The 26,752-nt window shown below is 46.0% G+C and overlaps 1 protein-coding gene across 2 annotated transcripts in view; it reads left to right on the top strand.

Moving 5' to 3' along the window:
- ZNF423 (zinc finger protein 423) overlaps positions 1 to 26,752 on the top strand; it is a 194,385-nt gene that overhangs the window by 13,995 nt on the left and 153,638 nt on the right. For both annotated transcript variants that reach the window (XM_042877064.1, XM_042877062.1), the window contains exon 2: positions 15,740 to 15,799. In XM_042877064.1, the coding sequence (XP_042732998.1) occupies positions 15,740 to 15,799 (60 nt within the window). The remainder of the gene's footprint in view (positions 1 to 15,739; positions 15,800 to 26,752) is intronic.

Below are 26,752 nucleotides of genomic sequence, written 5' to 3'. Positions count from 1 at the left end.
GCCGTGCAGGTTTGCTCACCCTGGCTCTGCCTCCCAGCACAGGTAGCTACAGCAGGCCTGTCCTGGCTGGCTGCTGACCCAGAGGTTCTGCAGTCCCTGACAGCAATGGGACTCAGCTCTATCCGGCCAAGTCCTCCTTGCCTCTCCTCTATCTTTTTCCTTTTTCCTTCCCTTGGCAGCATTCCCACCCCAGCTGACACACTGCCTACCTCGGCCCTCGCCCGGCTGCACTGGCACTGAGAGAGCCCTGCCTGTGTTCCGGGAGAAATCCGGTCAGCCTCGACCTCCTCACCCCTCTGCTGTGCACAAACCTTATCCTCGCAACAAAAGCCTATACATCTCCACGTACGTGGATTTTATATGAATTTATTTTAATCAACACTCAGGTGCAAGTGGCTACCTTGCCACTCCGAGCCTGTTTTCTTGGTCCTACAGCTCTTCCCAGGCAGAGGAAGCCTTGCCTCACTGTATGCACAACTGTTCACTGTGACAGTAACTTAGGGCTTTGCTTTATGCCCAGAACCTCTGTGTTCAGCTTGTTTTAGTGCAGTACGTTGCTTGCCATGACCCTCCCATTACAGTCTGGAGAAGGATGGGGCATGCAGCTCCACCACCATTTCCTAGAGCTGTACAAAGCTCACCTGTGCAGTGTGGGAGTTCCCCTCCTCAGGAAGGGGGCTGTCCTGAGTCACTGCAGCACCGAGGTGGGTTGGATTGGTGATGCCGTGGCACTAACATGGAAATGTTATGTGCTGGCTTCTGTGAATGTCTCTTTATCTGCTGAAAGCTCCAAATATGCTGCCACCAATGTTTAACTGAAACTTTGCAAATATCCCACTGAGCCCTTCAGGATCATTGCTTATGTAGCCTTATTTCTTCTTTAGAAATTGTAGGTGTGGGTAATTATACGTATTTTTGAAAGCTCTAACTATGCCTCATTTAAACTTCTGCAAACATCTTTGTGAGTCCAATTAAATGCCTGGAGAAGAAAATGATCAAAAAATGAGATGAGGAAATGTGCGTTTACCCAGATACAGCTTGCAAGCCAAGCAAAATGTTATGTTAGCCCAACAAATGGGTTATTCAAGCACAGTTCCACCAAGACAAACATAGAAGAGTTGGGGATTAGGGAGTTTTGAAGCAAAATGGGATGTGACCCTCTCAAGTTAAGTGATCAGCATTGCACAGGTTGAGAAAATGCAGCTGATTTAGGGTCTGCTGGAAACTTGCATTGGAAATACCTTTGAAAAATGCAGTCTGCCTTGAACTTTTCAAATATTCCCACAAAATTTAATTTGTAATCTGTACTTCTGCATTACTGGGTTTTTCTACTTGTACGTATTGAGCTTTGCAAAATAATGAAGCATCACGAAGCCAGTGTAGCTCAATGAAGGGGGCCGTTTTGTCACATTATCATAGGCTGACAAAATCTGCCCTCAGCAAGGAGCTTGGTGGCACGCTGTTTCTCCAGCCAGTGCTGTGCAGCCCCAGCAGAGCCCATCCCCTGCTGCCAATGTCCTGTGGGTCCTGTGGCATGGGGGGCCATGGGCCTGGGCATGGAGCGGTGTGGGGCCAAGGGACGTTGAGAGGAGTGGCATGAATACAGCAGCGGACAGAACACATTAACTGCATCTTTGGGAAGCCACTCTGCTGCACTGCATTTAATTTCCACTTAATTTTCATCTAAGTGAAAAAGCAAAACTCACAGGTAACCGAACTGGGCCGGTGCGCTGCGATCTCTGCTGCTGCTGATCAAACGCAATACTTTGTTTCTAATTTGAGAAGGATTTTTTTTCAAAAGTAGTTTAAAACAAGAGGAAACTGTCACATCCTGAGTGACATCCTGTGTGCTGCAGCAACATTCTTGCTGCTAAATGATCAGAATTTCAGCCCAGGGAATAAAATCCAATCCTTGTAAAAATGTATTGGCTTTGTGGAAATCCTGTAGTATTGCAGAAGCTATTTTCTGATGGCAAAATGCAAATCTAAAATCTATATCCAAGAGAACAAAAAGATTAATTAAATTAGCTATCTGGAGGAAATTCAGAAGACACTGAGTTATTGATTGGATTTCAGTGAATTTGTTTTAATATGCAAGATTACATTTTAATGCTGGAAGTGATGGCAGTGTTTCACAGCCCAGTTAATTATTTCTCAAATGGTATTCCCCCAGCCTGCTGCACGAGTGCCAGCATCTCTCAACTGTCCCGTGCTCCTGCCTTGCCCATGCCCCGCTGCTCACAGGGTGCTCGTGGCTGCTGCTGGGGCTGGTGTGCAGTAGCTGCTTTTGCACTGGGAGGAGTCTGGGTGAGCCTCCACGTGTGGGGTCTGGAGCAGTTTGGTTTTGGTGCTGGAAGGACTGGGTGCTGGAGAGCAACTGGAGGGGATGTATTTTGGATTACAGTGTGAACGTACTCATGGTATTTATTTTAGTATCTTGAATTAAAAGCATCATGTGTAGCAGTTTCAGGACGGAGCAGGGAATTGTTGGAAACAGCGTTGCAGCTCAGATAAAGCAATATTTTTGTTTTCAGACCCCTCTTTGCCAAAGCCTGGCTCTGCACTAGGGTTGGGCCAGGTGTTGTACCAGCTGCAGCTGTGCTTGCAGTGGGACCATCCGTCCCAGCTCGGCAGCCGCCGCTCTGAGAAGAGTGCTCTGGGGAGCCAAAAAGAGGCTGGAATTTATGGAAAGTGTCAGCCAACAGTGCAAAACCTGATTGCCAGACGGAAAAAAGTAACATCCCCAAACTAGATGCTCCGTATTAAAAATAAAAAATTTGCAGTTATGCATATATGTATGTGCACGTATGTATAGCATGTCTGAAATATGACACTGAATTGAAGCATTTATGTATGAATCTGTGACACCTTCTTCAGCACAACTCAGCCTGTAAGTACACCATGTTTCTGAGTGCCTGGTAGGAGCGAACACTGAGCTGCATGCATTACAGAAATGCACTACACATTTAGCAGAATAAATTCCAATATTTTGGATTTATGTAGCTGTGATGGCAAGTCTGTTAATTTAAGATGCCATGACAACTTCGGCAACTGAAATTGGTTTGCCACTTCTGCAAACTCTTTTGCTGCAGCCATTGAGCACCTTTGTCCTCACCTTGTGCAAGGCACATCAACAGACAGTGAGTGATGCTCAGGAGCTGGTAAGATCCCATAGGAATGAGTGCAGGAACGGATGTTATGAAAGATATGGCTTTCTCCTTGGCTTCATGTATTTAGGTCATCAAGACCTCTGTCCAAAAGCTTGGTTCTCTCCTCTTATGGTTCTCATTCCCTTTTCCCTTGAAAGATGCATGCCACAACTCCCAGCTGTGTGGGACTGTGAGGCTGCCTGGGGCAGCATGAGGATTCCCTGGGTACTGGTGGGAGCTGGGTTGGGTGAGATGAGTGTGGGCAGCCAAGAGCTGCTCCTGGTGAACAGTTTCCCCTTGACCAACACATTACCCTATGCCAGCCTCTCATGTGGGAGCAGGGCACATATTTTCTTCCAGCAATTAGCTCAGTTAGGTGTGGAGAGAGAAAAATCTATGTTTTTCCTTTTAAAAGTTACAGAATAAAAGCCTGGCAAATAGGTAAGCTCTTATTTTTCCCATCTGCCCTGTGGGACTCTTTCAGCAAACTTTTGTCATGTATATACAAGCTGTTCTTTCACTGGTAAATTATTTCATTCTTTTAGCTCTCAAATTTTATTAAAGTTAAATTTTTGTTTTCAAGCCATAAAACTGTAGAAGACTTTGAAACGATACCCTTTCTGGCAGATTTGAAATAAATTATATCCAAGCCCTATTACTGTAAAAATAAAACAATCTGACTTGCAATGTGAATAGAACTCCAAGATTTAGGAAAATGTGGAGTGTCGGGAGATGATGGCACAAATTGTTGGAGACTAATTCAATGGCAAATAAGTGAAATATGTTCAGAAGGTTGTGGTCAGTGACACAGAGTCCAGTCGGAGACCTGTAGCTATCAGTGTTCCCTAGCGGTTGGTAGGGGATCCGGTCTTGTTCAACAACTTCATCAGTGATCTGTATGAAGGGATAGAATGCAGCTTCAGCAAGTTTGCTGATGTGAAGTTGGAAGGAGCATTGGATACATTAGAAAGCTGTGCTGCCATTCAGTGAGACCTGGACAAACTGGAGAGTTGGGCAGAGATGGACCTTATGAGGATCAACAAATAACCACGTGCATTGGTACAGGTTAGGGTTATCTGCTGGAAAGGAGCTCCAGCACAAGAAGGACAGGGAGTTGTTGGAAAGGCTTCACAGGAGAGCCACGAAGATGATCAGGGGACTGGAGCATCTCCCCTACAAAGACAGGCAGAGGGAGCTGGGCTTGTTTAGCCTGGAGAAAAGAAGGCTGCGAGGTAACCTCATTGCAGCCTTTCAGTACCTAAAGGGAGCCTATAAACAGGAGGAGAACCAACTCTTTGAAAGGGGAAATGGTTTGAAGTTGAGGGAGGGAAGATTTAAGTTGGATGTCAGGGCGAAATTCTTTACAGAGAGAGTGGTGAGGTGCTGGAACAGGCTGCCCAAAGAGGTTGTGGATGCCCCATCCCTAGAGGTGCTCAAGGCCAGACTGGATGGGGCCGTGGGCAGCCTGGTCTAGTATTAAATGTGGAAGTTAGTGGCCCTGCATGTGGCACGGAGTTGGAGATTTGTGATCCTTGAGGTCCCCTTCCAACTGTGGCCATTCTGTGATTCTGTGAGCTCTGCAGAGAAGGAGCTGGGTGTCCTGGTGGACAACAGGGTGACCACAAGCCAGCAGTGTGACCTTGTGGCCAAGAAGGCCAGTGCAGCCAGTGCATGGGGTGCAGGGAACTTCTAGAGAGAGTCCAGCAGAGGACCACAAAGATGATGAGAATTCTGGAGCTCTTTATGAAGAAAGGCTGAGAGACTTGGGACTGTTCAGCCTGGAGAAGAGAAGACTGGGGGGGGGGTCTTATAAATGCTTGTAAATAACTAACGGGCGGCAGTATAGTGGATGGGGCCGGTGGTGCCCAGTGTCAGGGGACTGAAGTAGACGACTTCCTGAGGTCCCTTCCAACCCCTGTGATCCTGTGAAAATCAAATATTTTATGAGCATGTGGATATTCTGTATTCTGATCAGAGCTTTTACATTACATTATTCTCTGTGAATGAAGAATTAGTGTTAATAGCTGTGGTAGACCAAGATGTTTCTAGATTTTTTTTTTAAACAGTCAAGTGAAAATTCTCCTAATGTTTTTTTTATTGCAAGGGTTGTAAGCTATTTCTTTTTTTCTTGTTAAATTCTCTGCGTTTTTTCCACCCTCTTCCCCAGTGGCAATGTTGAATCTTTTGTAAGAGAAGGATCATTATGTATAATCAAGCAATTTAAACAAATGATCTCTTAGTTCAAGAAGACATATACTACAATATAAACTTACTGCAATGAAATGCTGTTGTTCAAAACATATCACACTCTTTCTGAGTTATTAAAAGCTCTCTTACTTTGATTTTGAAAGTGGCTTTGGCTGCCAGAAGTTTGGTTGTGATTTTCGTTTCACTGATTGCTATAGCCTATAGCTGGTGTCTTGATGGCAGTACAGCAGTAACAGAGGTCAAGGAATATGCAGTGGTGTTGTTTCCAGCTAAAGTTTAAATAAAGTTAATTAGCCATCTTTGAATAATGCAGTATTAAAAACTCAGCTATGTCAGCACACCTGCTATCAGGGGACAAATCTGCAGCTAATAGTGTTACTGCATATGAAGCCTGTTATGGGTGGTGTTTTTCAAGTGGCATGGATGTGGAAGGTGATGTTTCCAGGTATCCCGTGCTGTGGAAAGACAAACAAAAATGTCCAGCCTTGAGTGCAATCTGCACTGCTTCAGTCCCCTGAATTTTGAATAAAAGAAATTACTTGAGTAGTGGCTGGAAGGCTGGATGTTGGCAAGCTCACTTCCTGAGTGTGGTCAAATTATGGTGATTATTTCACTTATCTACAATAAATGTTTGCATCTGCCATGGAGACTGTCACAAAACCTTGTCCTAGCAAAAAAGAAAGACTTCCCATTTTCAGATGAATGACTTGCGTGATGGAGAGGGAAGGATGTCTGCACCATTATTGATTACGAGGTCAGCTTTCTGATCAATGGGAAGTTTTACATCCACTTGACTGACGCTCACCTTAACAGCCCATCCCTGAAACCAGTCAGCACTAATACGAAGTGATGGTTTCCCAGAACACCGTGATGTCCATAATGCATACAGAAGGGATGCAGATAGTCAATCCTCTACAATATTATTACTTAAAGAGCTCTTTTGTCAGTGTGACTCGAGTCATTTCTGTGTGCATGGCCGAAGTATGACTGTGTTGAGAAGCGGGAATAAGCATGGGCTGAGCACAGACACGGCTATAGGGTTTCCGTAAGATTGTGCAACTCAAACAGAAAATCAAGAGAACTGAGAAATCTCATTAACAGGATAGGAAATATATTCATATTCAAATCTGTAGAGGTACTCTGCTTCACTGACCCCTTGGCTATGGGTGAAATTTTCCTGGGAAAAAGCATTAGTTCAGCTAAGTAACCCTGATTGCCTCAAGTGTAAATTAATTATCAGAACATTTTTTCTAGTGGTCAGATTGGAAGAAAGTTGTGAGAGGTAGGAGCTTTTGTACGTATTTTTCCTTTTCAGTTTCGTTTTAAGAGACTTGTAGACTATGAGAAGCTGTGATAGAAACAGTTGAAGTCTGGCAGAACTTGTCTTGCTCACTCCAGTTACCAGCACAATTCCTGTTTGTCCATGTGCAAATAACTTTGTACCCATGTGAATTCCTGATGTGGGAAGCTGCTTCTGAGTGTCATTTCGTAGTACCCCTTTCACTTTGGACGGTGAGACTTTTCTCATTCTTCTTTCAGGTACAGTACATTTAATCCACCAAACTCTGAGTGCAAAACTCCATGCAAGTTATATTTCTTTAGGGAAACTTCTGTCAATGTACTTGCTTGAGCCATGTCTGGAAATGCCCACACCCTGTTTCCCAGCTGAACAGGACTTCCAGGAGACAGGACTTATGTTCTTGGCAGCCTTCCTCCCGACAGAGGACCAGAAATCAAAACAAGCAAATAAATATGACAAAGAAATGTTATAGAACACAAAGCACTGACAAGAGCACTTGTCAGAGAGGAGTCGACACAATATAATTTGCCTCCAAGTAAGGATGGGCTGAGCTGATGTTATTCCCCACAGTCCTTGTCCACAGAATTGGGATTTTAATAGTTCTAGAGGAGACATGGAAGAAGCTGTAAGGATGGAGATGAGGGTGTTTGCTGCTGCCCTCCCTCTCTTCCTACAGATGCTTTCAGAGCTGATGCCTGGAGCTTGGTGCTCTCTTCTCAGCTGGATCTCTCCTGTCCTGACTTTGGCTGGGCCACTACTTTTCTTCCGAGTAGCTCCCTTTTGGATTTGCGATGAAAGCAGTGCTGATAGCATGCAGATGTTGTGGCTGAGGCTGAGCAGCTCCTGCGTGGAGCGAAGGTCCCTCCTGGTGCTCGCCCTGCCCACCGGCACGTGGGTGTGCGTGTGAGGGGCCGGGGTACTGCTAGGCCTGTGCAAGGAGAGAAGAAGTGCGGGGCCCTGGGTGTCACGACAGGTGCATACATTTCCATAGACACATGTTTGAGAGGGGGCTGCCCACGGCAGCATGGCCTAATTCAGAGCCTTGCTCGGGCCTCAGCTCTGCTGGCTGCGGCACGCCTGAACGCTCACCCACGGTGCAGAGCGAGATAAGTACGTGTCCCTTCAGCATTTTATGAAACAAAGTAATGCAGATATCTATAAGTGAGACATGACATGAAGCGTACAGATAGTAAGTTTGGAATAGTTCTGGGAGTTAAGAATTTACATGTCTTTATTAATTATTAGATGTTATTAGTGAGTGACTAAGGAACTGGGAAGCTCTAAGCGTTCTTTTGAAGTAGCGTACCCAAATTAGGCTAAATAAATAAATAAATCTGAAAATGTCGGGAAATGTCTGCTCTAATGAATTTTCTAAATACACAAATCACACTTATTAAATCAGTGGATCTTTTAGCTGTAAAAATATTATTACTGTTACACAGGGGAAATCCATTCAGAATTATAAAATATTTGGAAACTCTTTCTACGTTTCTTTTTGGTGGGAAGGTTGTAAGACTAATACCAACAGAAGAGAGTATGAAGTTTTAGAAGACAGCTTTCCCCCTTTTGTACATGTGCCAGTTCTCAATAAGAACTGTGTTCTCTTTTCAAGTCTTGTTTAAAATAAACTGTGTGTATAACAAGACCTTGAAATTTATTTATGGTATGTTAGCACTAAGGACGAATTGTTAAGGGGTCATAAAAAATATTAGTTTCCACTTTATGGAAGCACCGTCGATTTTTCTTCAAATTAAACTTGATGCTATGAAGGGATATATGTGATGTATAAAACTTTCTCTCCCTCATTTCTTTCACCACAATGCAGCCAACCAATGCTGTCTTCCATGGGGACAAATCTCTGGTGGAGAGCTCCCCCCAGCCTGGGTGATACCGGCCCGCAAGGGGCTCCATGTGTGGAGCACTTCCTTAGGCTCCCAGGCATTCTGCTCATGGTGAGGGAGGTGCTGGATTCCCCACATATGAGCTGTCAGAGCTGCTTTTATCTGCCCTTTATCTATATTTCACCCTAACGTGTTTAATTTATACCCGTTGTGTGTTCCTTCATCAAAATATTAAGGCTTGTACACAAGAAAGACTGACCTTCATGTTAGCGTCGAAGAGGCAGTTCAGAAGGGTATATTGTTTTATTATTGAAATACAATTTATGAACCAGAAATGATCATAGATGCAAATTTATACTTTGCACATTTTTTTTTCTTAATAAGAATATGTATATTTTCATCTGGGGAGAAAGCAGCATTAAAATGAGAGCGCCTGGGGAGCGTTGCCACACACACACGCATGCACACGCCTGCATGCCAGAGCCCCAGCGAGCCGATGCTGAGCGCCGAGCTTCTACCCGTGGCCCAGCCCGCACCTCCCGGGCAGCTGGCCCCAGCTGGTCCCATTGCTGGCACGGTTGTGCTTTGGGAACTTGTTTCCTTCTGACTGGGACCGGCACCACAGAGGAGGGTAAGGGGAAATAACACCACTCACCAGATGGGTTTTTCCAAGCCCTCGCAGCTCTCGTTAACGTGGCTGGTCAGGAAAAGCCTTCTCTCTTCCTTTTCCTGTGCTACCTGCTCTGAAAACAGAGCTGACTAGTTAAAAAATGCCCAGGTCTGAAGGAGTAGCAGTAAAAATCAGTGTATTTCTTGAGGCCGAGGTGTAGAAATCTGGCTGAAGGTTTTCTTCCAGCTCTGACAAGCAGCCCCAGTGCTGAATGGGGTGTTGGGGACAGTAGGGGCATGATGCTGCACAGCATGCTTGGGCCGGTGGCAGGGTGAGGAGGTAGTTGTGAAGGGCAGAGGCCATTGGCAGCAATGGGGAGCAGGCTGCTCCTGATGCATGAGGTCTGCTGTTCCCAGGGCAGGAGGTGGGGTAAGGGGCTGCAGCCCGCTGCTCAGCTGCAGGGCCTTGTGGCCGCTTGTGTTCTTCCCAGGGTTGGTTCCTATTGCCGTATAAAAGCGCTTGTAAACTGATTTCAAAATGCTCCTCTTTCTTTGCACCATCAGTTTGTGTTAAATGTGAGCCCTCAGTGTCCTTATTAGCTGCCTCAAGACAGGGCCAGCCCATGTAAATTATTTTATTAGGTGTCTTGTTTATAGAGAAACTTTATAGCCCAAATGTAAAAACAGTGCACTTTCCTGTCTATTTTTTCTTTCCTAGGGAAGCAAAATATGCAATAGCTCTGGCGTGGTGAGGCTCTGCACCCCTTATTGTGAAGCCCAATGTTTTTGCTCCAGTTTCATTCCAAAATTTCACTTCACTGTGGCCATTTCTTTGTATATGGGAAACTGCAGCTTGTAAGTTCAGCCCCAGCATTAAGATCCTGGCTGTGAGTTGTAGGTGTGCTAATTCCCCCTTTCTCTGCTTCGTCAAATGAATTACTCCAATTTCAACACGTAAACGTTTTTGTCCTCCAACAGCATTCCAGATGGAACGAGAACATTTAAACTGTTGGTTGCTGAAGTCAAGTGTGCGGTTTTATGAGCAACGTGGGGGACGTCAGATTCACCTGTTTTCTTTCACTCCAGCTGTAAAACGCCTGTTTACTCATAGTAGATCTATTTCTGAAAGAAGGCGCAGACACTATGGTGACAGTTGCCTTAGAAATGCACATAATGAGCAAGAAGCATGCCTGTAGGCAGCCGGCGCTCCTGCCTGCAGCCCCTGCCCTGTGCCCCCACCCTGCCACCATGGGCTGCACAGCCCGGGGCGCTCCGTCCGTCTGCAGCAGTGCCAAGGGCACTGGAGGGGATGGGGTGAGAGGTGCTCCCGAATCTGTAACACACACACAGGTGCCTCCTGGTCCACTTCTAAGAACTGTAACCTTTGTTTTATGTTTGTTATTCATGTAAGACGCTGATCGGAGAGTAAACTGAAATAGTGGCTGCATTATATTACACCATGCACTCGTATTTATTTACATAATAGATTTTGATGGGAAATGCATATGTGCAGTAGTGTCTGTGAATTAGAAACAAAAACTAAATGTGAGCACTGGGAATGGATTTTCTGGGGCTGGTGAGTGAGGTGCGTGGGTCACAGGAAGGTGTGATGGTGAGCCACTATGTGAGTCCTGCAGGTTGCTGCCTCATGACCAGAGGCTAGTCAGTGCTGTCCGTCGGGTTCTCCCCTTATCTGCCTGCAGTTGTACCAAGTTCCACTGCGGTGTCTGAAGACCCAGGCCTGTTAGCTGCGTGCAGATTTACGGCGCGGGTTTAAGCTAATGGGTACTTATCAGGCAGGCTGTATTTGGTGATCGTCCATCATTTGCTCATTAAACAGTGTATCTAAGTGATTCTCATTTCCTCCCTGCCATGTCTGGAAAGGAGGAAACTAGACACATTACGATGGAATATTAATGTCCTGGAGGATTAAGCCACCCATAATTAGATCTTCTTTGCATAAACCTGCTAGTGCTACCTTATTTTGTTGTTTGTTTTGCTCTTCTTAATCATCTCCACATCTCTTTCTCTTCCCAAATCTTTTTTTTCATTTCTTTCCCAGTTTTCCTTTGTAATGCTATTCCATTTGTCTCATCCTTCTTCCTTTTTCTTTTCCCCTGACCTACTGAGCACAGCAGCCTGGGTTTCCCCACTCCTCCCTCCTCCACACAAAAAGGCTGACTTTGCCAGCAAAAGCCACTCTCCCTGCCAAGCCCTGTTACTGACTTTGGAGAAAAGCAGCTAGAGAACTTGTGCAAATCCAGGCTCTGAACTACCTAAATAAGCCGAATCAGTAAACCCCCATGTCTTATTCCCTGGCTTTCTGGCCCATGAAATCACTAGTGGATAATGGTCCTATTTAAAAGGAAAAATGCTGCTCAGGCACTATTGATGGCTGTTAGGACTGGGCAGTCATTGGGCTGCACTGAAAGCAGGGAACTTGTGGATCCTGCGGCAGGGCGAGGAATGGCATGGCATATCCCTTCCAGCTGAAGGGAAGGAGGATGCACCCAGACACACTCACTGATACTGTTCCCTGTGCCCCACAAACTCTTCTGTTCCCATATGGGGTGGGTAAGTCTCCTTATGGCACTGTGCTCCTGGCATAGGTCAGCTCTGTGCCCACAGCAGCACCAAATTCAGCTAGTTTTCATCCTGCTTCCCTTCCCTGTTCCTTGCACATCTGTGTGTTTTGCAGACTTCTACCTCACAGGTGTTCCCAGGTGGAGAATCTAGCAGGAGCACCTAAGCAGGAGGTAGGGAAGGCTTTGAGATGAGCCAGGAGATAAGGTGAGCTGGCTTCTCCAAAGCAGCAGATTACAAGCATTTTCCTTTCTTGTTCCACTACCAGCTGTGGCAGCCCTGTTTGGGCAGGGTTTTGTGCTGCAGGTGGGGCAGGATGGGAGCATCCTGTGCTCTCCTCTTCCTCCAAGCCAGAGTGGCACCAGTGCTGTCAGCACTCGGACTCTGGGCTGGGTGCTTTAGCTTGGGTTTTTGGCATGGCCCCAGCCGGCAGCATGCCTCCTGGCTGGTCCCTGCACCACTGCAGTTGTGGCTGTTTAGTGAGCATACCAGGGGGTTCTTGTATTACGGGAAGGATTAAAATGGCCTACAAAAGCCTATGTGATAGGGTAAGGGAGTACACGCATGCCATCTCGGTTGCTGAGAGCTGCTGCTCACTTGTAAACCTGATTGCATTTAGAAATCAACATCTGTTTCAGAAGCTTCTCTTTGATAAGGTTAACTTATTTCCTGGGAACAATAAAGTGTTAAATAAGCACTATGGCTACAGATGGAGTGCAGGTAAATAGTAGCTCTCGCTTTTGGGGAGGTGGATGTTACATCCTGTCAGAAGTTTCTCTGAGCACAAAAAACCCAAATCTTTGTGCCTGCAGCACTCGTGACCTAGCAATTAAATCAGCATCCTTGGGGAGCATCTGAGACAAGCGGGCCAAAGGCAAATATTTGGAGTGTGCGGGGGTGTTGTGCCACAATGTCACCCCTCCGCTACACTGACTTTGCTCTGGCTCCCTCCTCCTCCCTGCTCTGGAGGCATAGCAAAGCCACAGTGCTGGGGAGTAATGGATGCAGAAGCAGACTGGTGTGGGTGCTGTGGTCCCCCTTTTTTTCCTAATTGCCTGCATGGTGGGCTTGGCACAGTGGCCTTGCTGATGTATCTCAGTGCTATTTTGTCAGTGAGACCTAGGGCTGAGTATCCATCCTCCAGCTGGAGTGATGCTGCAAAGCGGGAAACTGCCCAAAGCGCTTCAAAAGGTCACGTGGAGGGAGCAGGTATAGGTGGCAGTAGGAGTGTAATTACAGAGCAACTTCTGTTGTTGCAATCATGCAGCATGATCTGGGGAGAAAATGGGGTGAGTTTGTGAAGGAAAACAGGAAGCATCCAATGAAAAACATGTGTAGCGTGTCTGTGAACGTTCTGCCCAAATTTAGCGTTAGTGACTTTGGGTGGCTCCATTTTTCAGTGTTCAAGATGAAACGCTTTCCCTCCCGCGCCATGCCAGTTCCCCATGGCGTTCCCCTGCTGCGGGGCCGTGCCGTGCCCATGCCCTGCTGGCGTCGGAGCTGTGGGGCTGTGCCTGTGGGCTCTGTGGGGAACCACACGGATACAGGCCGGCTCCCTGCCTTTGGTCACTGTGATTGGCTGGTGTGTCACAGAAAGCATATTTTCCTGCTAGTAAAATGGGAGTTATTTTACTGTGCAGTGTATTGTGGAGAGTAATCATGTTGGATGCTTTGTACCTCTTCGTGGGCTTTTTTCCTCATTACTGCTGCTTAGATAATAGCATCCACAAAGTGAGTGTTAATGCAAACTGGTCACCTGAGTCAAACTAGCTTTCAAGGAATAATGGCCAAAATGCTATGGAACTAAACCTTTAAAAGAAAAATGAACTGAAGAGAATTTCTCTCTGGCTGATAATGTGGGCCAGGGGCTGTTCTGCCTCAGCTATCGGCAGCAAGAGCTGGGAACCACAGGCAAACTTTTCAGCTCCTGGTTGGGCCCATGGAGGAAAGGTGAGCAGAGGCACAGTGGGAGTGGGCACCCTCCCTGCTGTCATAAGGCATGCCTGTGACAGAGCCTGAAAGCTCAGTGCTTTGCTCCAGCCACCCAACCCATCCTTCCCTTTTGTTGAAAACACATTTTAAAGAAAATAAAGTAGGGAACGGTGTCTGGCAAAGGGAACGGCAGCGTGCAGCTGACATCACCGATGACCAGTGCTGATCTCAGGTACTGCAACTTGAATATGACTGAATTTTGTACCCTTGCTTATTTTAAGTATTTTTTTTTCTCCCTTCCTTCTGTTGGAAAACATAAAGAAATACAGAATTTCAGCATAAAAGCAGTAATATGAAAAATTATGCAAGCACACCAGCCAAATAACAGTCAAGGATAAAATAAAATTAAAAACTTTCCACTTGTCTGTTTTGAGTTACGTAGATGAAGCATTATTTAGTTTTGGGGCAAAACCCTTCTGACTTTACATGGATTTTAATGTATGGATTTACTTGTGCATGAGTGAAATTGTACTTTTGGTAATTACATCCAGAGTTTTCCTGCTAAAAGATGGGTCAACGTGGAGACAAGATGGCGGTTCACAGAGCACAAAATGGCGGGCGAGCCGCTGTAGGGGAGGAGGTGTGATCCAACGGGCTCTGCCTGCCTGTGCGCTGTGCCCATAGTGGCTGCAGGAGGCCCACGGTGTTGGGCCTTTCTTACTCTGTCACTCTGCAATTGTCTCACATGCCCTCTAGGCTACTATGGATTTCTTTGGCAAAAGTATAGCTGTGTCTGAAATAGCACTTTGAGCAGAAATAGCAAATTTTCCCCACTAGTAAACTTGCAGCCCTCCAGGCCGGTGCAGTGCCCTTCTGTGCTATGCATGCTGCTTGTGTGGGCTGGATGAGAAATCGAAATTGGGCAAAGCTCTGCCTGTGTAAGCTACCTCCTCTATTCCCAGTGTCTCATTGATGTCGTCAATGACACCAGCCTCACAGACAAGTTTATAGGATACTGGAATTCTTCAAAGGAAAGGAAGGGATTGGGAAAAAGCATAAAATCAAGGATCCTGTGGTGCAAATGTGAATAATCAATGTAAATAATCACTGGAGCAGGTTCCAGAGCTTCGTGTACAGATCCCACCTGGTCAATAGTGCCTGTGTTTGAGGCTTTGCAATATGGCTTTGATTTCATTTGCAGAACTATTTAGAACTTGTATTCAAATCCAGCAGTATTTATATTAAAGGGTGAGAGGCTATTCAGTGCAAGGAATACGTACTTTTCATCAGGAAATGAAGACTCATGATTTACATTCTTTTGGTGTTGCAGTGACATAGTAGGCAGATATAGGTGATCAACTTTTACAACTAAGATGAATTTCTGCAATTACTGCTTCCAAATACGTGTCCTGGCAGCAGTGGGGCTGCCACTGGCCTCAATACCAGCAGGATTGGGCTCATTGCTGGCCTTCCTGTTGGCAGCTGATTTCTCCCTTACTTGTATGAGTGAGATGAAATTTTATAACTCCTAACAGGCAGGCTGTGTACATGTCGCTTGCAAGTGCTGAGCACCTGGCTCTGGCAGCTTTGTATCATCAAGCTTTAAATGCACTTATTTATGACTGCTATATTGCGGAACTTGCTTGAATGTTATAATAGTATTCTTTTAAAACCCTAAATGTGTTAATGACATACTTCAGGCAATTTTCCCCTCATCGGTCAGTTCTTTATGTACTAACTTACCTATTGCAGCATGAATATCAAAAATGACGTCTGCATTTGCAATGGCAATTTTGTACATGCAAGTTGTTGTGAACATACAAGATTTCAAATGTGCATCTTTAGCTAGGGATACTTAAACCTCTATTAAAATTTCACATGAACCTGTCCAGGGAGAAACTGCAGGCAGAAATCTCATACTTCAGTTAGAGTGTAGGCAAAAACTCCTCGCTGAATTTCTACCTTATGAATTATTTTATAGAAAGCAGTAAGTTCTTTGTTTTTGTGGTGGTCTGTTAGAATACTTAATATAATCTTGGATCTAGATTTCTGATGACTTTACTTTTTAGTTGGTTCTTTTATATGGTTTTTGACAACATATTTTTGTTCTTTTTCAGTTGAAGAGGGCGAATCTTCGGATTTTGCTTTGAACTGGGACTCATCAGTGACTCAATCAGGTAAATATTTTAGGTTCTTCTGATTGCAAAAACTGCCAGAAAGCTGCCAGGCTTTTTACAGGAACTGTATTTTGTATGTCACATTCCTGTCTTCAGTCCAAGACTACCCACTGCAACACAATTTTTATATCAGTTCCATATGGTCAATAAAATCTATTACATACAGAGACTAATATACTCTTATCCTCTGGAGAGCCATTCCTCCTTCTTGTGGGCACACTGAAGCGGGTTGTGATTTCTCCAGTATAACCACTTTGAAGTTTTTTGCAGTGGGCACTGTTGCACATTCATTCCAATCTAATTACATAAAAGCAGCTTTAACAGGAATTTTAAACTGCAGTCTCAACTGGAATGTGTGTGTTTCTCCTCTCAGAGGAAATTGGAAAGTACTGTCGGAGCTGGAGGATGAAAGTGGTACATTGCCATGGCAGGGACATTGAACACGCAAAGCAGCTTTTGCTCTCTTTGATAGCAAGAGCACTTAAAACATGTGTCTGGAATGTGCTCATTTGTATTGCACTGAAAATGTGAATGAAGAGAGTCTTAAAGCATGCTGGTGTGTAGCTACGTAATGTGTGTTGATAATGTAAATGTAATCAGCCGATTGGCTTATGTTCAAAGGTCGGGGGAAGTAACCAGTTATGTCCCAGAGCTGTGTGCCATGTGTGCTGATTTTTACTATCTTTTACATCTCTAAGGGTAACAGGATCATCAGAATGTTTTTGACTCTTGAAGCTGTTAACTCCATTTCCCTGCCCCCCTCTTGACGAGGGTGCTCTTAGAGACTGGGCAGTGGTATGGGAGCCATTCTCAAACTGAGCGTTAATGTGAGAATAAAGAGGTGCTGCCTTCCCGTTCTGTGCAGGCTGTGTGGCACTCAGCAGCAGAACAGCCTGCAGGAGGCCTCTGCCATGGCAGCAGCATCTGGCAGCTTGGCATGGCACGTTCTTCATGAAACAGGCACCCCTTCCTGCGTGCAAAGCTGTCCTGGGGTCCTTGGGTGGCCAGCATTGCCCTTGGGACCCCTTTGTGCCTTCAACTTCCCCTGTTCTGCTGTCCCCCTGCTGCCACCAGCCCTGGGTCATGTTTGGCTCTGCACAGGCTGAGGTTCCAAATAGTAACAGTAGCGATGGCTTCTGTTCAGAGTGGAAATTAATTTGGGATTTGTGGACCATATTGGTGACTAGGCTGTAGGTAACAAAGCCTATAAGAGGCTTTTCCCAAATTAGTTGGGTCTCCTTCATTTCTCCTTATTTAGTCCTATAATTATAGCCCTCATTCAAGACATCAGATGTGAGGAGAAATGTTTTGAATGTGTGGTTTATGGCAGCTTAAAGAAAATGGGTGCTAATTGACAGGTTTTCCTTTCAGTATGGTCAGTAGGTACAGGCTTCCATCTGACATGCGCGTCAGGGTACAACTTGTTCTGTAAGCAGAGGGCAGGAGCTGCAGACTGACACACAACTGAGCAATGGCAAAGACAGTGCGGAAAGCTGGAGTGCATAGCAGTGCAGTGTAGCAGCTCTTGTGCAGTACATGGCCCTGGCTGCAGCCACTAAGAGAGGCTTGCCCCAGCCCACAACACCTCATCACACTCTGTGATCTTCCTGTTTGTATTAGCTCAAATGACAAGATTGCTTCCCCTATAGAAAAAAAACCCAAACAACTGAAAGCACAAAAAACTGACTTATTAAACTCAGTTGCTAGATGTTTCAAGTTAACATATTTCTCTGCTTTCTTCTCCGGCATGTTAGCACATCTCTGTGTGCAAACACTCTCAAAGTGACTCCTGGGAAGTTCTGCTGGTGCTTGGCGGGCTGCTGCCAGCACTGGGTGAACATGGGATGGCACTGGGCACTGTTATGTGCAGAGTTGTTTTAATGCTTATGCGTTCCAGCTGAGGGAGAGAAGGTGCTTCTGCTGCTGTAGCTTGCTTTTCTCACCAAGCCAGCACAAGCAATGCTGGAAGTGCTCTTGGAGAGGCCAAGAATTGAGAGAATACAATGAGATTGTCCCTGATGCAGGAATTGCTCTCAGTGCCCATCAGGCCCATTTGTAAGGGGCATGCTGCCAACTTCCTCTGAAGTTCTCATCCTCATTTTTTCTTAATGCAGAACAAGAAAAGGCCTCCCTTGCCCTTGTCACCCTGAGGACCCAGCTTGGTGGGCTGCCTCTGTCCCAGTGGAGCAGTGCAGAGAGGACCCCCCTCCCCTGCTGCCCCCACTCTGCCCTGCATGGGGCTTGATGCTGCCTCCAGGCCAAGAAACCAGGGTTCTGCCTCTGCCTGACTGGACCCTTGCTTTGCAGACTGCATTGCTGTTGTAATACATCACAAGAGCATTATCTTGAGGAGTAGCAAGGGACACTTTAAAGAAGTAAAAATTCTTACTAAATATATAGAGAATTTAAGGCATTTTAAAGACCTATGGAAGCATTTTGCATGGGCATTGCTGGGGAGTTTCTCATTAGCCTGGCTGTTGGGCCCTGGGGAAGCTCAGCCAAATTGTCTGGGGCACACAGAGCAGATTCTGCATTCTCCTTGGGATCCCTGCAGACCTAAAAGCCTGAATTTTTGTGTCTGCTCTTGAGGAGATGGAGGTATCTTTGCTAGCAGCTACAAGCTGGGATACTGAGGGCCTGGGGAACAGGGCTGGTGACACACAGTGGGTGCTGGGGATGAGTGGCACTGAGCTCCCGTGCATGTGAGAGCTTGCTTTGTCCAGGATCCTGTGTGAGGATTTGAACTGCCTTCTACTATTTCTTTTAAAGTTTCTCTTATTTAAGAGAGAAGAAAGAAAAAAAAAAAAGCGGCAACTTTTGAGGAACAAACCACAAAATAATACAAAACAAACCCCAGCCTGCAGTCACACCTTTCCCACTCTTCCACTTTGCATGACATCTCCCAGCAATGTAAATCTCACCTCTCACTTGGTGCCCCAGTACAGGAACAATTCTGTGCTGCTTGGGGACCAGCAGAGCCTGCATGGTGCTGAGATGGCTGGTGTCTGATGCATGGCATCTCCCTTAGATGGCAGAACTCCGGAAAAAACCTGCAGGCACTCTCTAAATGAAATTTGGGATACTTTACTGCTGCAGAACTTTGAGGAGTTCAGTAACAACTCATCAAGCATTATAAACCTTTTGTCTTGCATATACTCTGAAATTGCTTGTCCTGAGTGCCTTCATAGGTCGATTTCACTGGTAAATCAATACTACCACGTTCTGGCTGCAGGTACGCAAAGATTTCCAAAGAAATGAAACCCTTGAACCGTATTAGCAAAGAGCAGTTTGCTAACAAAGTCAGGAGACTTTGGTAACTTCTCTTAGTTGCACGTTTTTGTTTTTTTTTCCAGCCTATGATGGAAGGTTTCGTCTGACAGATTCCTGATAGCAGGAGGAGCTTTTGGTGGAGGTGTGGAGTTCCCATGGTCTGACCCACACCCTGCACCTGCAGCACCTCTGGAGCAGACACAAAACCCAAAGCTCTCAGCAGCTCCCTGGCTAGCATTGGATCAGGACAGATGTGTGGTGGTGCCAGGGGGGGCTGGGGCCTCCTGCAAGGGAGAGCAGCCCTCAGATGCGAACATAGCTTGTGTGACAGGATTTAAATCAGCAGCACACACCTGTGTATTATGGCATTTCCTAGAAAATACTTACTATTAAAAATGTGATTGGGAAAATTATAGCAATAGCATAAAGGAGAAGAATTAATTTCCATGGTAAAAGAGGAGAGGAAAAAAAAAACTCATTTGGAAGGGAGGTACAGTGTGCTACCCTCCATCTACCCACCCTTTCACTTTGAAAGCAAATCTGCTTAAGAGAAGCCAAGCGACGTGGTGAGTCACTTTAGGGTTACTGGACTTCCTCACCATGAAAGCCAGAGCCCAGTGTGTTCCTGCAGCCCCACAGTGCTGGAAGGACTGTCCTCAGCATCACTTAGCCCTGTGGGAGCCAGCAGTCAAACCAGCAGCAAGGTCCTTGGGTTGGCCCCAGGTCCTGTGAGCTGGGTGGGGCCCCAGGTCTAGGCGATGTCCCCATGGGACCATCCTGCCAGGACTGAGGCCTTCTGAGCCCTCATCACGTGTTCAGCACCCACTGGCATGCCTGTCCTGCCATGGTGCATGGTAGCCCTGCTTCTTCTGTTCCGCTCCATGCTCCTCCTCTGCATTCTGTTCTCCTGTGGTGCTACCTGGTCATCTCATTCTCCACAAGCAAAGAGATGGGGTTAGATGAACATTTACTGTGATTTCAGATGAAAATTGCATCTGTTGTTTACAACAGCCTTCAGGGCATAACTAGCAGTAATGGGCTAAAGTAGAGAGAAGGAGATCCTGGACTGAATTTCAAGAAACAGCTCCCAGTAGTGAGATCTAACAGGCTCTGGTATTATCTCCCATCACTCCGGTCATTTTCAAACCATACCAGACAAAGTGCTTGAAAACATGCTGTAGGAATGGCCTTACATTGCAGAGGGATGGATAAGATCACCTGATAAATCCTTCTTATCTCTAATATATCCAGCTTTGCCACACTCTAGATTTGCTAATATCCTGCAGATCTGGGGACAGATGCAGACTGAGCGCTCTGCCAAAGCGCTTCTATGTGGGATCTCAAAGCACTTTACAGACACTAATCAAGCCTCCCAGCCAAGCAGAGAGTATTCCTGGTGCCCCATCCCATGTGACTTTGCCTTTGCTTTGTGCATTGTGCCACTGAACATCTTGCCTGAGCTCTAGCTCCTGGATGTGCTCAAATCTTCTTCAGGACTGAGGCATTGCAGGTCCCAGCCTGCTTTGGCAGGGCTGAGTGCAGCCACAGCCATGCAGCTGCAGGAGAAGGCTGCAGTGGGTTTTCCCTCGGTGGAAGCAGATGGCTGAAGGGCTGACGGGAAATCTCCTGGTAAACAGTTTATTTGCTCCTCCTGCACTTCTTCAGCTAATTCACTCATTGCAGTTGTTTCTGGTAGCTCAGAGTTCCCAGTCTCAATACATGTAAAACAGGAATGAAGAATATATTATACTGGAGAAAAATCAATACAAAAATAATGCCACAGTTATAGATCATTCACACTGAAAATAAAGCAAATTTTCCCAGCCATCAGAATGGGATTTTATAAACTAAGCTGAAAAATAAGGAAAACAAATGGAATAAACGAACTCTGCTCAGTTATCTGGAGTGCGTAAGGATATTGGTAAGGAACTCTGCAGTGAGGAACTGCACAAAACTTGTGGTGCTCTGTCGAAATAATCCTTGCTTATTCGGTAGAGGAGACTCAAATCGTTTGGGTTGGAAGGGACCTCTAGTGGGTTTTGATCAACATTGGCCTGCCTTGTAAGTGTTGAGGTAACCACTGCTTCTGAATTTTGAGTTAAATTGTCTTTAACTGTTAAGCTTATTACAGAGCAAGAGTGTACGTATGGTTATTGTAGTGTATGGATGTGCAGGAGAAGAAGGGTAAAGACTCATAGAAAAAAACCTGAAGATAATATGGCCTGAAATTTCCCATACTAGAAGGTACATTTGAATTTCTGTCCTTTAGCATCTTCAGGAACCTTTGCAGGACTGGCTACAAGCAATTACAATGTCACTGTCAAAGGAAGCAAACTCATCTCAATGTCTGATATTTGTTGTCTGTAAATTCAAATGAGAAAACTGCTAAGTGGGAGAACTTATAATGAGATTTGGCTCTCCAACCTCATTCTGTCCACATGAGACTCATGGCTCTCATGTGGAGACAAGCAACCTGTGTCTTGTCAGGGCCAAGCAGCAACACGGTGCAGATGTGCCAGATGTGTGCAGGGGACCCATGGGATGAGATGTGTATGGGTGCAGCACCTGGCGTGCCCTGCTCTGTGCACTGCTGCACACATTGTGGTCACTGCCAGGGCGCCTGTGTGCCTCCTGTGTCACCCATTGGTCCCCCCTCCTCACAGGGTGGCTTTGGTATTCATTAATAGCAATGATTAGACGGCCACATAATGCTGAGGAGAGGAAAAACCCGCGTGCTTTACTTGGAAGTGCTATCTGTGCTGTATAGAGCCCTGACAAGATCAAGGCTCTAATTAAATTATCTGGCACGTGGACAATTCTGTTGTAAGATCTGCTGAGCTAATGCGTGGCTGTTAGCTGGTACAGGCGCTGAATCAGAAGCACCAATGAGACTATTTGCAGCCTGCTTTAAAAAATTCTAGTGCGTTGTGAAGCCTGTATCGTTAATTGCCCGTTAGCACATTGTAATTGCTGTAATTCTTTGCAAGTAAAATGATGTGAAGTACTCAACATTGCACTGTTCTTGCCACTTCACACGTTGGTGATCCACTGTGTCCTCCACTCAGAGTTTTGCTAGGTATCCTGACAACCAGACAGCTGCTGGCAGCCCACTCCCACCCTTGGGCTCACTGCTTCACACAGGCTTTGGGCGTAGTGGGGCTGTCACACACTGTGTGCACAAAGACGGCACGGCAGTGAGCCTCGACCACTGGCCGGAGCCTTGGGCAGTGTTGCCTGGCTGCGAGCCCCAGTGCTGCCCGCCTGTGGCTGCCCCGTGCAGCTAAGTGGGCCAGGAGCTCCTCCGGGTGGGATTAGGGGGACGTGTAATAGATGAGAGATCAAAAATGTTAATTAAGAAATGGTCTCTTCTAATAAGATGCCTTCAAGGGCATGGCACCAAAAATGAGGAAATATCTCATTTTGGCAGCAGCACTGGGGCTTAATGAGGCTGGGGTGCAGGGTAAGGGGACGAGGACTGAAGGCCTCCTGCTGAAGGCATCTCCTTCAGAAGGAGGAAGTCAATTAGCAATAAAATTGTAAATATAACAGCCAGAACTGTGTTACTTCAGTGCTACACAACAGAACGTGTGTTGGGCATATGTGCTTCAGCTTCATCTTTTCTTGAGGACATGTCAGCTTTGTGAGTGATGGAGATGGGCAACTCCAATGTATCGATATTTAAGCAGCAAAAGAGAAATTCGACTGAAAGTAACCACTTTTTTTTTGGAAGCTTTGGTACATCAGAAGTGAATCTGTGCAGTGCATTTTTCTCACTTAATTGCTGAGATAGGGAAGTCTGCACCTTTGCTGCAGGCACAGTGTTTGGGGAGCGCTCAGTGCTCTGCAGAGGGACAGAGAGGCACAGCCTGGAGCTCTCATATCCAGCCCCTGCAGAGGGGAGAAGCTTGTATTTTATAAATAAACTGGTATGCAACTGTTACTATGTTAAAGACCCAAAGGGTGCTTTTGAAGGCTGTATTGCTTATTACATCACTATCACTGAGGAAAACACATTCTTTCTTAAACTTTAGCATCCTCTTTGCGAGTCTGCTCTTAGATTTTCTAGTTTCTAGTTTTCTAGAAACTAGAGTTTCTAGTAACTCATCAGAGACCCCAGAAGGAAGAAGCAGACATTTAGCGGCTCTTTCCCTTGCAGATGGATGGTGGGATTCCACGTCCTGCTTCACCCTGCACTCCCTCTCTGGATGCCTTGGTGCTGAAAGTGGCAGCATCTGCAGCGAGCTGTTTGCTAGCACAAAATGGAGGGACCCTATAGACAAATTTCTTCCCTCTCAGTTTGGTGCTTTCATTCAGACAAAGAAAGCTGGTACAGCAAGACTCTGCGCAGCCTGCGTATGGTTTAGGGCTCTGGCTGTTTGAGCCAAATGAGAGCGAATTCTACATTTGATAGAGATGCCAAGGGCAAGCACTGTCAGCCGGCGTCCATGTGCACACCAAGGGCTCGACTAGAGCAGCGTGGTAGGAAAAGGTCCTGTGACAATGGGCTGCAATTCAGATTTGCTGCTGTAGTTGGGTGTTTTATCTTCATCTGTTGAGCAAGTCTGATGGGCACATGTGGAGCAGGGGAGGCGAGCAGTGCTTGTCCCCACCCACGTCTCACTGGGAAGGGCTGGTCACGGATGTGGGCTGGTCACGGATGTAGGCTTCTCCCAGCTCAATTGACATTGCACTCCCATGCCTGCTTCAGTCAGATAAGTGAATCTGAGTGCTTGTTTCCATTTACGGAAGGAAAATCAGGGACCTATTTCTCATCCAAAAGCTAAATCAGATCATTTTGCAGTTCATAAATGTATCGGTTTGATGGCTGGCAAGTTCCATCTTTACTCGATTTCACTTATGTTTTATTGTTGAAATAAATGTGCAATCTGAATTAGCCTTCCTTCAAGAAGGGTCACATCGAAAGCCTTTTTTGCTGGCACATCAAGGGGATAGAGAGAATACCAGCAGAAAGATCATTTCCTTTTTCCCTATAATGAAGCTCTCTTAAAAATCCTAAAGTCATCTCATTTGGGGCAATTTTGAAGACACCGTTCTGAACCATTTTCCTCCAAGTAATTATTGAAACTAATTCAAAAGAGCTGTCAGTAGCCTGTCGTTGTTCTTTCAGCAGCAATAGGGAAGACTTTAGTCTTGCACTGTTGGTTTAATCAAGGGGATTGTAGGAATATGGTCACTTTGCAGTGCTGTCATTAATTCGTTCTGAGTGTGTGTCCAATGTAGAAATTGAAAAACCAGAATGTAAGCTTTGATGGTAGTTCATATTGGGCTGTTTGTGTTTAGCAAACAAGTCCACGTGAACGTTTATTCTGTTGAACGAATGAGAAATGTTCTGCGTTAAAAGCATTTGGCTCCTCTGCCTTGGTCGTATTAAACAATATACTTTATTGCCAAATTTCCACAGAAGCATCCAGGAAGCATATATAATCAGCAGTGCTAAGCAGGTGTAACTGAGAGCAGCATTTGGTCTATAATCTCACGGGAAAAAGGGTTGCACGGCAAAAATGAACTTCTGAAAAGGGTGAATCTCAGGCTGAGATCTGGTGCAATTTAGCTAATAGCCAGGCTGGTACAGCATTTTCTGAAAGGGTGTTGTGGATATATGTACGCATCTCTTCCTCATCTTTTTCTTCATGTATTGTGTGCTCAGACAGCTGCAGCGCTGAGACATGAGGAATATCACCTCTGAAAGTGCTCTTTGCATCTCTGGGCTTGTGTTTTGACAAGCAAGTACAGACGCTTCTGTATAGCTGAATTAAATTATGTTCCATTTTCCACCCTTACTTCCAGAAAGACGTCTAAGCAGATGATGTGGGGGCTTGACATTTTTGCTGTTTGTGTGTGCAATTGAAATAAGAGTCGCTGTTGCTGTTCCTCCAAAACAGTTTATCAATTCCACAGATACACAGCAGCCCTCAGATGGGGAGCGGGCGCAGCTCCCCGGGGTGGGCTGTGTGGGAGTGCCCTGTGCAGCTCACCCTGCAGCCACGTGGCACCAAGTGCGGCACGGCACGCTGTAGGGAAGGCAGTCTTGTAGGGTGAGGTTCTCAGTGTCTTTTCTTCCTAGTTGTCAACAACAAAAATGCAAATTCCATGTCAGGTGCAAAACTGGGGCTGAGTTGATGCAAAGAAGTGTTCCTTTTTAAGATGGTTAATTTGTTGTTATTGCTTTTTGCCTAGTGCAAAGTACAGAGGGAATGGGGCTTCTAAAGAGCATATCAACTAAATTAGGGTTAATTAGAAGTTCTCCCAAATAGCTGGTGCTTCATCAGCATCAGAGCAACATGTAAATAAATCTAATTTCTCTGCAGCTAAACTCTTCACAGCCTTAATTATAGCTACAACACCCTGCCCCCTCTCTTTCCATTAGTGGGAGAGGATGACAATGGCTCTGTGGTGAGCACGTCATCTTTCCCGGGAGTCCCTCGGGGCCAAGGAGAGGCGGGGGAACTGCGGCATGTCCAGGAGAGCCCCGTTGGGGCTCTTCATAAGGAACTTGAGAAGCGGAAAGCACCAATGGAAAGAGAAAAATCATTGTTTTGGAGAGACTTGTGTTAGTTAACTACATAATCTGCATAGTGGAAATCCTTTATTGCCCATCTGACTTTGTCTCCTCTATTGCTCCTTTGTTGCTGACAATCCCAACTTCAGGTCTGGAAATTGGGAAAAGCACAACCAGGAGGAGGTGTTGGCTGGAGGCTGGAGACTGGAGACATGGGGCCAGAGCCTTGCTCAGAGGGGTGGCCTTTTCTCGGTGCTCGAATCTCTGGCCCCGCAGAGGCTTCCTTTTATTCCTAATTTTATTAAAGCTGGTGAGTTCCTTATTACGCAGTGTCACGTTTCAGCCGATCCCAAATTAATAAATGAGCAGCAGCAGAATAGCGTGCAGCACAACTCTAACAGCATGAGCCGCACAGAAGTATATTTCACTTAACTCAAATTTAAATACTCTGCTCTGCTCGATTTAATTACGTGAAATTACTGAATTAATGGCTTTGCCAAGTAAAAACGTGTAGGACTTCAGAGTTCTGTAGTAGGAAAGAAATCAGAAATGTGAGGTACATCAGTTCTCATGGGCAAGCTCGTGTTATGCATGTGTTAAGCATGAGTTGGCCCAGAGTGGAGCCGGCCAGCTGGGATCCTGCATTGCTTCTGGCCTGGAGCAGAGGCACCCGGTCCCTCACTCTCCCTGCTGGCTCAGTGCCCCTGTGGGCAGTGGAGCTGTGCCATGGCTGCACACAGGGGCACCTCTGAGAGAGCCCTGAGCACGGGCACCTCTCTCCCCTTTGTTCCTAATGCTCTGAGGACTTCAGGCGGCGTCATTCACCCAAGCGTGTTTTTCTCCCTGCACCAATATGTTTTTGCCTTTGTAGCTCCACCTTTTCTTTCCTCTTCTCATGGATTTCATCCCTGGGTTGTTGGCAGCTGGCCAAGTGCTGCAGCTCTTTCTCTCTGTCACAGTGTTCTGTTTTTTTCTATAAAGATGGAAAAATGGAACAATGACTACAAATGCTACACATAGGCTGTGAAAGGCATTCCTCTTGGAATGGCTTTTACACAAATCCATATCTTCAGCATGGGAAAGGGGACAGGCGCGCTCTGATGGGAGTGTTTCAGGCTTTGTGGGTGCTGGGGGAGCTCCTGCTGCTGCCTGGCTCCTCTGCC

The sequence above is a fragment of the Lagopus leucura genome, unplaced genomic scaffold, assembly GCF_019238085.1.
Source record: "Lagopus leucura isolate 7727_CA_CO unplaced genomic scaffold, USGS_WTPT01 Super-Scaffold_100017, whole genome shotgun sequence".
NCBI lineage: Eukaryota > Metazoa > Chordata > Aves > Galliformes > Phasianidae > Lagopus > Lagopus leucura.
The sequence above is the reverse complement of the archived record's forward strand: the minus strand, read 5'-3'. Positions and strand labels throughout refer to the sequence as shown.